The 12,369-nt window shown below is 39.0% G+C and overlaps 1 protein-coding gene across 1 annotated transcript in view; it reads right to left on the bottom strand.

Annotated features, from left to right (window-relative positions):
- GBE1 (1,4-alpha-glucan branching enzyme 1) overlaps positions 1–11,750 on the bottom strand; it is a 321,456-nt gene extending 309,706 nt beyond the window's left edge. Inside the window, exon 1 of the mRNA XM_027551221.1 lies at positions 11,238–11,750. Within this exon, the coding sequence (XP_027407022.1) occupies positions 11,238–11,389 (152 nt within the window). The 5' untranslated portion in view covers positions 11,390–11,750. The remainder of the gene's footprint in view (positions 1–11,237) is intronic.
- Between the last annotated feature and the right edge of the window lie 619 nt (positions 11,751–12,369).

Genomic DNA, 12,369 nt, shown 5'->3' on the forward strand with positions numbered 1-12,369 from the left:
AGACTGAAATAAAACCAAAGGCTAATCTCAGTCAGATTAAAAAGCAACTAATCTTGGGAAATATTAATATTAGCATTACCTTTGTTAAAATTTAACAAATTCATTTCTACAAATGAGAGTATAACATAAAATTTTGGAAATTGACCTGTCATTGAAGTCAAGTAAACAGAAACATTGAATGAATAAAATATTATTTTTCAAAGTAATATTTTTAATAATACAGAACTGAAAAATATACAATACTGACAAATGAGTAGGTTCTAAGTAGAAGACATGAAATAAGAAAAACTTTGGAAATTAAAATTAAAATTACAAATCCTATCTGTATAGAGTAATATCTATATGTATTTGGAATATAAATCAATAGGATAATGCTATAACATGATAAAAAATATGCAAATTAAAAACTGTAAAAATTCTCAAGTAACTACTTGAGGATAAATTATTATTATCTTTCACAAATTATTTTTCTTCTGCTTCCTAAAGTTTGATGGGCTGCCATATGATAATAACCAAAAGTTAAAACAAGATCTTAGAAATAAGAAAACTGACAGGTTAATTAGTTCCCACTGCTTTTAATAATCTAGAATATACATAAAAATTGTCATCATTTATATATTTCAGTGAGACCTAACTAAAAGCTAATTTTTTTTGATCAGGTGGCTCCCCAGTATGTCTGTCAGAGTTTAAAGGTGAAAGTGATTCCTTAAAAAGGAATTTTTTTAAAAATCCCTTCAAACCTTAAGCAAAAATTAAACTCAAAATGGATCAAACGTAAAATGTAAAACAATAAAACTTCTAAGAGAAAACATCAGAGGAAATCTTCAGATCCTAGAGCTAGACAAAGAAATCTTACAGGTGACAACAAAAACACAACCCACACAACAAAACAAAATCAATAAACAGATTTCATCAAAATTTTAAACTTTTATTTGTGCAAGACACTGTTAAGAAGATGAAAAGGCAAAGTTACAGCCTAGGATAAAATATCTGCAAAACAAATATCTGACAGTGGAATTGTATCTAGAATATGTAAAGAAGTTTCAAAATTCAAAGATTAAAAAAAAAAAGACCAATCCAGTTAGCAAATGGACTAAAGATGGAAAGAGACATTTCACCAAAGAGGATACACAAATGGCAAATAACACTTTAAAAGACTTTCAACATAAATCGGCTATTATAAAAATGCAAATTAAAACTACACTGGCCTATCACTACAAACCTAATATAAGAGCTAACATTTTTAAAAGTGCATTACCAAATGCTGGGAAGGATGCAATGAACTAGTTCCCTCATACAGTTCTGGTGGGAATACAAAATGATACAGATACCATGATAAATAGCTTTGCAATTTCATACAAACGTAAACCTACATTTTCTATTGTTGTTCAGCTGCTAGGTTATATCCGACTCTACGTGACTCCATAGACTCTAGAAGAACCGTCAGGCTCCTCTATCCATGGAATTCTCCAGGCAAGAATACTGGAGTAGGTTGCCATTTCCTTCTCCATTTACCATAGGACCCAACAATTACACTCCTACATAGTTCTCCCAAAGAAATAACATCCAAATATAATATATATATCTTAGCTTTACTGCAATATTTTTAATAGCCAAAAACTGGAAATAATCCTAATGTCCTTCAACAGGTGAATGGATTAACTGTGGTAAACCCATTCAATCGAATACTATTCAGTGACAAAAAGGAACAAACTACTGATATATGCAATTTGAATGGATCTCAAAGGCACACTCTGAGTGAAAAAAAAGTCAACTTCAAAGATCATATATTCTATGATTTAATTAATATAACATTCAAAAAAATGGAAAATACTAGAGAGATATAAAACAGATTAGTAATTGCCAGAGTTTAGGGATGGAGGGAATGGGAGTAGTTTAACTATAATGAATGTAGAGTTCCTTTGTGGTGATGGAATGGTTCTGTATCTTCATTGTAATGCCAGTTGTATGAATGTATACGTGTAATAAAACTGCACAGAAGTATATGTAAAGACTGTTGAAAACTAAATAAGGTCTGCAGATTGTATCGATGTCAATTTCCTGGTTTTGAAACTGCAATACAGTTAAGCAACATATTACCACTGGGGCAAGCTTGGCTATTAGGACAGGAACCTTCTCTGCACTATTTTTGCAACTTCCTGTGGTCTGTAATTATTTTGACATAATTTTTAAATCCAGTCTAACACAATTCACACTGTATTTTTTACTGTCCTCTAACTCTAAAGTTACCTTAAACCTACCATAACCAACTTCAGTTTTGATAGCATTCTTATTTCTCTGTATTTCCTGCTTATGTGTTGTATTTCTGAGTAGAGGTTTCCTTAATACTACATGGATAGCACATAGTTTTCAATAAGGGCATTTTAGGGAAGTGAAGCAAAAAGGGACTCATTCACTTCACCCACTCCTATCACTAGCAAGCACAATTTACACAACTAAAAGAGCACTGACAACCAAAATGGTCCAGAAGATGAAAGACTCATACATGTAAACAAAAGCACAAATAAGTAAACAAAAATATCAGGGGTTATTAATGCTGAAAAGTAAGAACTAGAGGAGGAAAAAACTTGGAAATGACAAACATGAATTTGGTTGTGAATCTCTAGAATCCTGGAAAAATCACCAATCCTCTTGAGAAAAGACTGTAAAACAATGAAAAGGCAATGGTAACTCACACATTAGTTACTCCTGACCTCCAAAGAGCAGTATAAAATGATCATGGGTAACAGACTTATAACCTCTTAGGAAAAAAAAAAAAAAAAACTAATATGACTCCACATATATTAGTGATCTATTCTGATATCAAAGAGGAATCATTATGCTGTCTTCATTGTCTAAGACAAAAAAGGAGAATCCCATTCTTCCACAAATTGCTCATTATTGTCAGAGAAGAAACACTGAACATGCCTATGATGATAAAACCTATATGTATATGTTAAGTCTGTTGAGGTATGTTCTGAAGAACAAAGCATACGCATCTTAAGCTTTTAGAAGAATAGTGTGAAAGCCTATAAACTTGTATGTAGTTAGGTAACAAAAGACAATTCATAGTTTGAAGACTGACCATTAACTAACTTATCATCTTTAATTTAGTTCTTTTCTTCCTTCTAGTTCCACAAATACAATATTCTTCAAATAACTTAAAAATAAAGCAGATCATTTTTGAGTGAGCCCAAGAGAAATTGGAAAAATTATTAGTAATTGATAAACTCATTTCCTCTCAAAACATCCTCATATTTTTAAGAGTAAAACACCTATGAAATTTAAAAGAGAAGACAGCAGTGCTCCCCAAATCACTGGGCCAGGTCACACAGGTGAAACAAATAGGTTCATCTCAGACTAAAGCAAGCACAAAGGTCTGTACATGTTCCAGGAGAATAATTCGGAAAAATACAGATAGGGTAGAGCAAAGTGAAAGCCAAGCCCCAGAGGCTGGTGATTCTGAGGGATTTGGCTACAGACTTCTCTTCAAAGTGGAAATGCCTGGATTCTGCTCAGAAAGATTTGTACTCAGATATGATATTGGGGAACTATAGCACAATCTCACTGGGACATTTCATCTTTAGCCAGATATGGTCTCCTCACTGGAGCAAAGGAAAGAGCTGAGGGAAGTTGTGATAGATGAGGTCAAAGGCATTTCTCAGGAGAATATGTGTGCAATGGAAAGCCCATTGATTACGCAGGCTCACTTTCAGCTAAGGATGGCCAAGACATGGGACAGCTCTAGTCAATAATTTGCAAACTCAAAGAATGAGATGGAATTTACAGGTAAACTAACACATGCTTGGCTAAAATGGACATAGTGAGTTGGCTTGTATTCCTGCTAGGAAGATAGATATGGTCTCAAGATATGCCCAGCCATGTTCTAAGAGTAAAAATGAAAACCATTTGCTAAAGATAGTAGAGGCCAAAGATAAATGATGAATCAATGTTCAGGACCAAATCACTTACCTTCACTTTCTTTGTGAGAAATACAAACTTCTATGTCCATAAGTCACAGTTTGTGGGATTTTCTGTTCTTTGAGGGCATGTTTGATTCCTGTTACATATACCTAAATATGTAACTGATTTGATCATGTTCAATAATACTTGTATTATGCAGTTATTCATAAGTAAATACTATCTGTGACTAGTTGCTTATCATTTATGAAAATAAAAATAAATTACATTGATCATATTGAGTAGCATATGATTTTAGTAGTAAAAAAAAATATTTCTCACTTGCTAAATATTTAGAAAACTTCAAGTTACATATATAAGAAATATATATGCAAACTTGGTTTCTGATTATCGCATTCTGGATTATCACCTAGAGGATATACCCAGAAACCATCTAATGACAATTTATTCCTCAAGGGATCTACTAAAGCACACATGAATATTTCATTCCTTTGTTTTATGTATCTTATCACAAATTCAAACATACTGAAAATAACTGAAATCATCAGATAAAAAAAGAGAGGATAAAATAGACAAGGTAAGACATGAGATTTAAATTTTTTATTAATAGATCATAAGTTCAGACTCCCACTAGATAATTCTCTCATTTGCAAAATTTTAAACTGCTATTATATATTTTTCCTACTTATTTTCAAAGTTGTTTCTGCTATTAGTAAACTCGGTATGACCATTCCTCCAAGTGTCCAGAGTTCAGGAGGAAGAAATTCCCTGCAGCTGATTGATGCCCAAGAATATGAACACTGAGCAGTCACATGAACGAAGACAAAAAACAGAAAAGGAAGATCAAGAGAAGAGTGACTTTAGGTTTCCACAGTCGAGCATTTACCTCTCTCAATAAAAGGAGCTTTGTGCTCTTTACATCCCAGCACTCATCTTGCCTTCAGCTTGTAGTAAACTGGCAATTGGTTTAGGATTTTGTCTCCATGTTAGGGATCAAAGTTTAAACATATTCTTTTCTTCTCCATTAGATGATGATTAAAACTACCATCTCCTCACCTCATTCATACAATTGCACTGTTGGTAAAGAGAAGGCTTAGGGTAAAGATACTGTTAAGCAGCAAAGAGCTGTAGGGAATTTCTGGTCAGGAATTTCAGGATACAGGATTAAAGCTTATCTTTACATATATTCCTCGTCCTCAAGACACCCCTATGAGGTGAGAGCAATTCATATTTTTCTGAGAGAGAAACTAAGGTTCACAGAGGTCGGTTGACTAATTTGCCCTTGAGTGTGAAGCTATTTAGCATTCATGACAGGTAAAATTCAAACTTCATTTTGCTCTTGCACTTTGCAACATGGACACTCTACCATATGTTCATTTTTTTCCATATTACATGTGAAGAAACTAAATTTAGGATCTAAGTTATTATGATCTTTTAAACAATAGAAATCACTACATTAGGATAGTCACTATAACTTAATGCCAACTGCACAATAAATTAGTGAATGTAAATTGTATAACATATGTCTAAAGTGAATTTTTGCCTTCTTTCGATGTACTGGGCTCCTGTTACCCTAAACACAAAACAGAATAGGGCTGATTTTGGATTTTAAGATCAAAAAAATCTGGACTCAAAACAGTAGTGAGCCTCTACTGATAAGTGGACATCAATACAAAAAGAGAATCCACTCTTCAGTGAAATAATAAAGTCACTTTAGAATGAAAGGCACCTGATAGCAGCAGTTCTCTCCAATGAAAACACTCATGTTTTCCTTTAATATCTCTATACGCATAATTCAAGTTGAGCACATGCTTTCAAATACAAGCAGCATGATATACTTATCAATCTAAAACAATAGCACATTTCACAGGGTCTGTGTTATTATCTCGATGATTAACTGGGGTCAGCCTGGTGGGAGCCGAACTGAATCCTCTGAGAAGTTATCACTGAGTCGTTTCTCAAGAGATGGTGCAGCAGGCTTTAGTTTAGAACCTACACTACCCTAGTTTAGAACCTACACTAGACCAAATGCTCCATGGAGTCATTTTAAGGCACTTTGAAAATGAGAAGAGGTCAGAGCCTCTTGCCCATCACTATAAAGAATTCAGGAGTGACTCAAGAGTTAGTACAGATCTTAGCTGCAAAGAACAGAAGAGCAGGCCAGGTTCAACTGGTAATTTTTGGATTCTTTTTTGCCTTCTAGAATATGGACATATTCTAGAGTTATAGACTTTTTTCGAAGTCTACAACTTGGCTAGACACTGAGAAAAGTGCACCATTCAGCTACAATATAAAATTCCTGCACCGTGAGAATCAATTTTTGGTGTGGCTGCTGATATACAAACTCTAATCTACATTCTAATTCTGATTAGACACCAGTGTAAAAGCTATTTTCATTTTTAACAAAATAGGGATGTTCACTGTAATTGTGATACTTAACAGAGTTAGGCTCACAAAAACCTCTCTTCCCATTCTTGAGCATGCAATTTGACCTGAGGCTCTCTTCAAACTGAATATTTCTTCAGTGATTAAACCCATAGTCTCTGTGGATATGGAAATATCTAATTAATAACAAATTTCTTTATTTCTCCAGTTATTTTTAGCTTTTTACTTGAACATACATTCCTTTACCCTAGACACACAACTCCTGGTAACTCCTGGTAACTCCCTTCTTCTCTGTCCATCCATCCTAGCTAACCTTTTTAGCTTAAAGTGAGCTGACCTGAGACTTACTGGTGTAGAAAAGAGAAAAGCAAATGCAGAAGACATTAATCCGTTCATTCAACTACTATACTGTTTCCTATAGACCATTTACAGTCTGAGAATATAACAGCGAGCAAAGAATATGGACAATGTACCCACCCATAGGAGCAAATAATGTAGGGGGAGACACAACAGAGCAAAAACACAACTGGATTACAGTGGATGATCATCCTTACAATGCAGGTTTCCAAGGTGGTGGGTAAGAGGTGGGAAAAAGGTTTGAGGCTGAGAAGAGGTCAGGAAAGGCGTGTAATTCATCTCTAGCCTGTGTCGTCAAGCATGTACAGGCACTAACAAGACAGAAGCAAAGCATGCAGCAAGCAGAAGAAAGAAACTACTAGAGCCACAGCCAGACCCACAGCTAGACCAAAACATGGTCTGGTGTCCAGGACAGAACAAAGTTCCAGAAAACTTCAAATTGATATTCTTTAAACATTTGGTAACGATCTATTCAAGTTATTCTAGTGATATTTTGGTGCCCCTTATAGAATAGTCTGCAGACATCCCAGCTTCCTCTTTACATTGAGCCCCATTCTGATTAGATGGTACCCAGTGAGAAGGAGGGTACACAGATGATGAAAAAGTCAACAGGGACCAGATAATAGTCTTCTAGGTCATGAGAAAGAGACCACACTATACTTTAAGAGCCATGGAACTGTTGAGAAGATTTCAAAAGAGACAACAACTGTGAGCTGTTTTTATAAACCAGGTTAGAGATACTAGCAACTTGAGTATGAGCATAGCAGTAGGAATACAGTGCCACATATACTTGAAAGTAGCTAGGAGCTACTGTTGATTAGACTTGGAGACAAAAAGGAAAAGGAGAAAGGACTAATTAATACCATACATGGAGAAAAGGTATAAAAGGATGATCAGGCTTGGGATGAAAAACCCTAAGTTCAGTTTATACACTTTGAGTATTATACTTACAGTACATCAAAATGCAGACACTGACAGTAAGACCAGAAGACTAAGACCAGGGGAGATTTAGGGTGAAAACAGATGTGGGCAGCCTCTGTACACAGATGGAATTCTTGGGATGGATGAGAATGCCTAGGGAAAGTATGCATATAAAATAGAAATACATAAAGGAACCAAACGAAGAGCCCCGAGAATCTCTTATATTAATAATCTGAAAGAGGCTAAGGAGAAACCACTAGAGATAATGGGAAAAAAGCAAAAGCTACAGTATCATGGCGTCAAGGATCTAATAAGTGGTCCAAAATGTCCAATACTAGAGATAAAGAAATATGCGCTAAATTACCAAGAAGTCATTTTTTATGAACTTGTTGAAAGAGTTTTAGTAAAGAAAGATTAATTCCAGCTACAGCGAGTCATGAGAACAACTCATCACTGGGCCAAATCTCAGGTTCTTCACGTGTAAAACAGGAAAAACAAAAAAGCACCCACTCTTCCTACCTTGTAGTTCTGTTACAAGGATTCAGTACTATAATATATATAAAAGTTACTATATAAACTTTAAACAGAGGGTATATACAAGTATTACTGCAACTAGGTTGTTCATCCTGCTGTTCACAAATAGGTCTTCTGTTCCACCCACACGGTTGAGAAGTCACATTTGACTTACACTGGCCAATATATGAATCAGCTGAAGTAGCTGATTGCTAAGCAAAACCTGTAAGAAAACAGTGCATAGTTCAACATTTTCTCTGTTCCTTGCCACTGACACTTTAGAAACATGTTTCAAAATGAAGGCTTCATCAGCCTAGATCCTTGAATGACTGCCATGAGAAGAGCCCGACTCCTGCTGGCATGTAACACAGGGACAAGCAATTAGTGCTTGTTTTCAAGCACTAAGATGTTTGAATTATGATACAGCAACTAATTGCCATATAAATAACAGGGAAAAAAAAAAAGCAGAAGGCCAAAAAGAAAATCCTATCTTAGGAGGTAATCAATGAGACATCATACGGCCTATCACACAAAATAATGTCTAATTTTTATTTTATGGCAAAAAGTAATTCACTAATCATCACACTTGATTCAAAATTCTTATAGTTACAGAAAAGGTAAGAAAGAACAAATGTATATTGAGAAATTTCTAATGAAGACACAGTCGTTGGAGAAGAATAAGACAGTCCATCAGTGAGAAACTGCCTCCACCATCATTGTTATACTGGTGTTATTTGCACTCTAAATTTTCTCCACTGCTTAGTAAGCAAACTTTGCACCTATGTTTGGTTGTATATTTGTGTTAGGCCAAAGATACACTGCCTGAGTGGATGATTAGAAATGAACAGAAAATAAGAATAGTAACCAGAACCAAACTCTATGAAGGAGAAATTCTTTTATTCTTCAAATGCTAAAAGTTAAAGTTACTCCTGCCAAACACTAAATTACTATTTGATATGCCTAAATGGAACATGTGTGCTGGAAAATGGCAATTACTCAGAACCAAGGCCAGAAGTAGTATTCAGGTCAGAATGAGGCACAAGGACCCATTGGACAAGCTTTTTCATCAAGAACACTGGAATGCCCCCACGTCTTTATTCTGGCCTTTGTCCCTCTCATTAGTTCTGACAAACCATGAAAGCACATCAAAACTGCTTCAATCCCAATGGAGTTGAAGTGAAAGAACATTAAAGAAACACTTACCAAGGGATGTTTATCTACCTGTGACTTTTTTTTTTAAACAGAGAGGAAAAGAAACATAGACAAAACATTTCCATACCTCTTCTTTTAGAAATGTCTTATGTGTCATTTTACAAAGCATCCAAGAAAATTAGTGTCATTATTAATAAGAACATCAAAAAAAATCTGACCATCATCTCTTGCTCTAAAATTTTTTGACTATTTCTAAATCATATCTAATCTTAAACAATGATAATTACATACTCAATTTCTCTGAAAGCACTACTGCAAAAACTGAAGGCAATTCACAAGGTTGTTCCCCAAATGGCTTATATAAAGGCCCAACATCTGATTAACTGAGCAATAACTCAAGGTGACTCCTTTGAGGAGATCTCACGGCATTAGGTGGCGCTAGTGTTAAAGAGCCCGCCTGCCAGTGAAGGAGACATATGACACATGGGTTCCATCACTGGGTCAGGAATATCCCCTGGAGGAGGGCATGGCAACCCACCCCAGTATTGTTACCTGGAGAGTTCCATGGACAGAGAAGTGTAGCAGGCTACAGTCCATAGGGTCGCACAGAGTCAGACACTATTGAAGAGATTTAGCAGGCACCCGTGCATTAGGCTATACAAGCTCTGGAATAAAGTGTTGAATTCAACTGTGTCCCTTACTTTTTGTTTCTAAGAAAGTGAAACTGCTCTGTCCTGTCTGACTCTTTGTGATCTCACGGACTGTAGACTGCCAGGCTCCTTCATCAGTGGGCTTTTCCAGACAAGAATACTGGAGTTGGTTGCCATTTACTGCTCCAGGCGATCTTCCCAACCCAGGGATGGATCCTGGGTCTCCCACATTGCAGGCAGACTCCTTACCGTCTCAGCCTAAGGGACCCTTAATAAAGAGGTGCTGAATAAGTAACAATGCCAGGTCATCAACCTAAGACTTTCTTTTCCAAACACCAATCAATTGTGTTTCATTATCCCCAATGCTGCTTCTTGCTAGCAACTACTATTAAGTATTCTACTTGAAACTATGACTAGGTATACTCTGCTGCCAAGGTAGTTTTGAAGTGCCTCTGCTAAAAGGGCAGAAACCATTAAATCACAATGTGCTTATCTCACAAATATAACTACTATAACAACTATTTTAGTCTTAAAAATTATACCTTTTAAGTTGAGCTGACAACTTTAAGAGGAGATAAGCTAAAAGTATACTAAATCGGCATCTAGAAGTTTGGCTTTACTTGACGTTCTCCATCTTCAGGATGACAATGCCAAACACGGATTAAGAGGGTTAAAAAGGGGGGGGGGGGGGGGGGGAGGGGAGCAAGATGACCAAGATACATTTAATCATCTCTGAGAGGAGAAATATTAACAACGGGGCGGGGTGGGGGGAGTGGGGAAGCTGCCTGAAAGAATCCTATTGGATGTAAAGTCACAATATTGGCTATTAAATAAACGAGTAAGTTTTTAAAGCGCAGTTACACAGGCCGGGTGTTGTGCACACGCTAATTCACAGGACCACCCTGGTGCATGGAAGAATCATTAAACCTGCAGTGCCACGGCCTCCCTCTGCATCAGCACCTGAGGAAACGCGCAGGCTGGCAGCCAAAGCACACACCCAGTAGCACAAAATCGCCGATTCGAAGGGAGGAGACAGGGATGAGTAAAGTTTATTCAGCACTTCTGCTTCTAGGCGGGCGGTAAGAGTTGTCAACCCACAACTCCGGAAGCTGCTGAACCCAATTACTGAACTCAACCCTTAGCCCACGCTCAGAAGCTGCAACCCACCAAGTGTGGGGCGGGGCCGGCGGGGGTGGAGCCGACGAGGGGCGGGGCCCGCACGCCCAGGAGCAAAGGGGCGACGGGAGCCCAGAAGACCTGCTTCCTGGTTCAGAGGCGTGGCGGGTGGGGGGGTTCATGGGGGGGATGGGGGGAGAGCTCCAAGGTCGGGGGCGGTACCTGCGCTGGAAGTCCGGAGCGTAGGGCTTCAGGTACGGGTCTGTCTCTAGAAGGCGGGCTAGTTCGGGCACGTCCGCCAGAGCGGCGGCTAGCGCCTCCTCAGAGCATTCGGCCCCAGCCGCCTCAGCCGGGAGACCTGCCGGAGCCGCCATCTTCCGCCGCAGCCCGAGCAGCCGAGGCCCGAGAGGGTCGAGTGGAGCCGGAGCGGCCGCGGGAGCTTTAGCCGGGAAGAAAGCGGCGAGAGCGGAGCCAGAGGACGCCCGGGCGAGCCGAGGCGAACTGTGGAGGCCCAGGGCTCTTTATAGCCGCATGGGACGGCCCCCTGTCCCCCTTCCTCCCCCCGCCGGCGGGGAGGAGCGGGGCCGGAGTGATCCCCAGACGCACGTCCCGCGAAGGGAGGAGGCGCCCAGACAGGCCCCTCCGCCTACTCACGCGGCTCCCACCTGGAGGCCGTGGAGACCTGCCCTTTCCTCCCTCAGCGGCTCCGCCGGGGGTCCTGGCAGATCTTGACCCACCCTGACCTTATTCTTAGCTCCGCAGCAACTTAGCTCCCTCCCCCCCGCTCCCCCACCCCTCAGCTTTTCTTTTTTAAACAACTCTCACTGGCAGCATACCTTCCAGATGGATGTATGGGTTTTTGGAAGGAACTTTTCCTCTTGAGAGTTTTTTATTGTTAGCTGAGTGTTTCAGACAGTTCAAGAATTCACTGTGAGGGGAACAGTGAAATATCTGTTCTCTCCCAGAACAGTCAAGGGATAGAACAGTACCGTTGAAAAAAAATCTTCGTATCGCCTCTTCAGCAGTACTCTCCTCGGTTTTCTCTGTCTCGAGTTTAACCAAAAGGCAACATCCTGAAATCATCCCTGCTAAGTCACTTCAGTCGTGTCCGACTCTGTGTGACCCCATAGACGGCAGCCACCAGGCTCCCCCGTCCCTGGGATTCTCCAGGCAAGAACACTAGAGTGGGTTGCCATTTCCTTCTCCAGTGCATGAAAGTGAAAAGGGAAAGTGAAGTCGCTCGGTGGTGTCCGACTCTTAGCGACCCCCTGGACTGCAGCATACCAGGCTCCTCCATCCATGGGATTTTCCAGGCAAAGTGCTGGAGTAGGGTGCCATTGCCTTCTCCGGAAAT

The sequence above is a fragment of the Bos indicus x Bos taurus genome, chromosome 1 (assembly GCF_003369695.1).
Source record: "Bos indicus x Bos taurus breed Angus x Brahman F1 hybrid chromosome 1, Bos_hybrid_MaternalHap_v2.0, whole genome shotgun sequence".
NCBI lineage: Eukaryota > Metazoa > Chordata > Mammalia > Artiodactyla > Bovidae > Bos > Bos indicus x Bos taurus.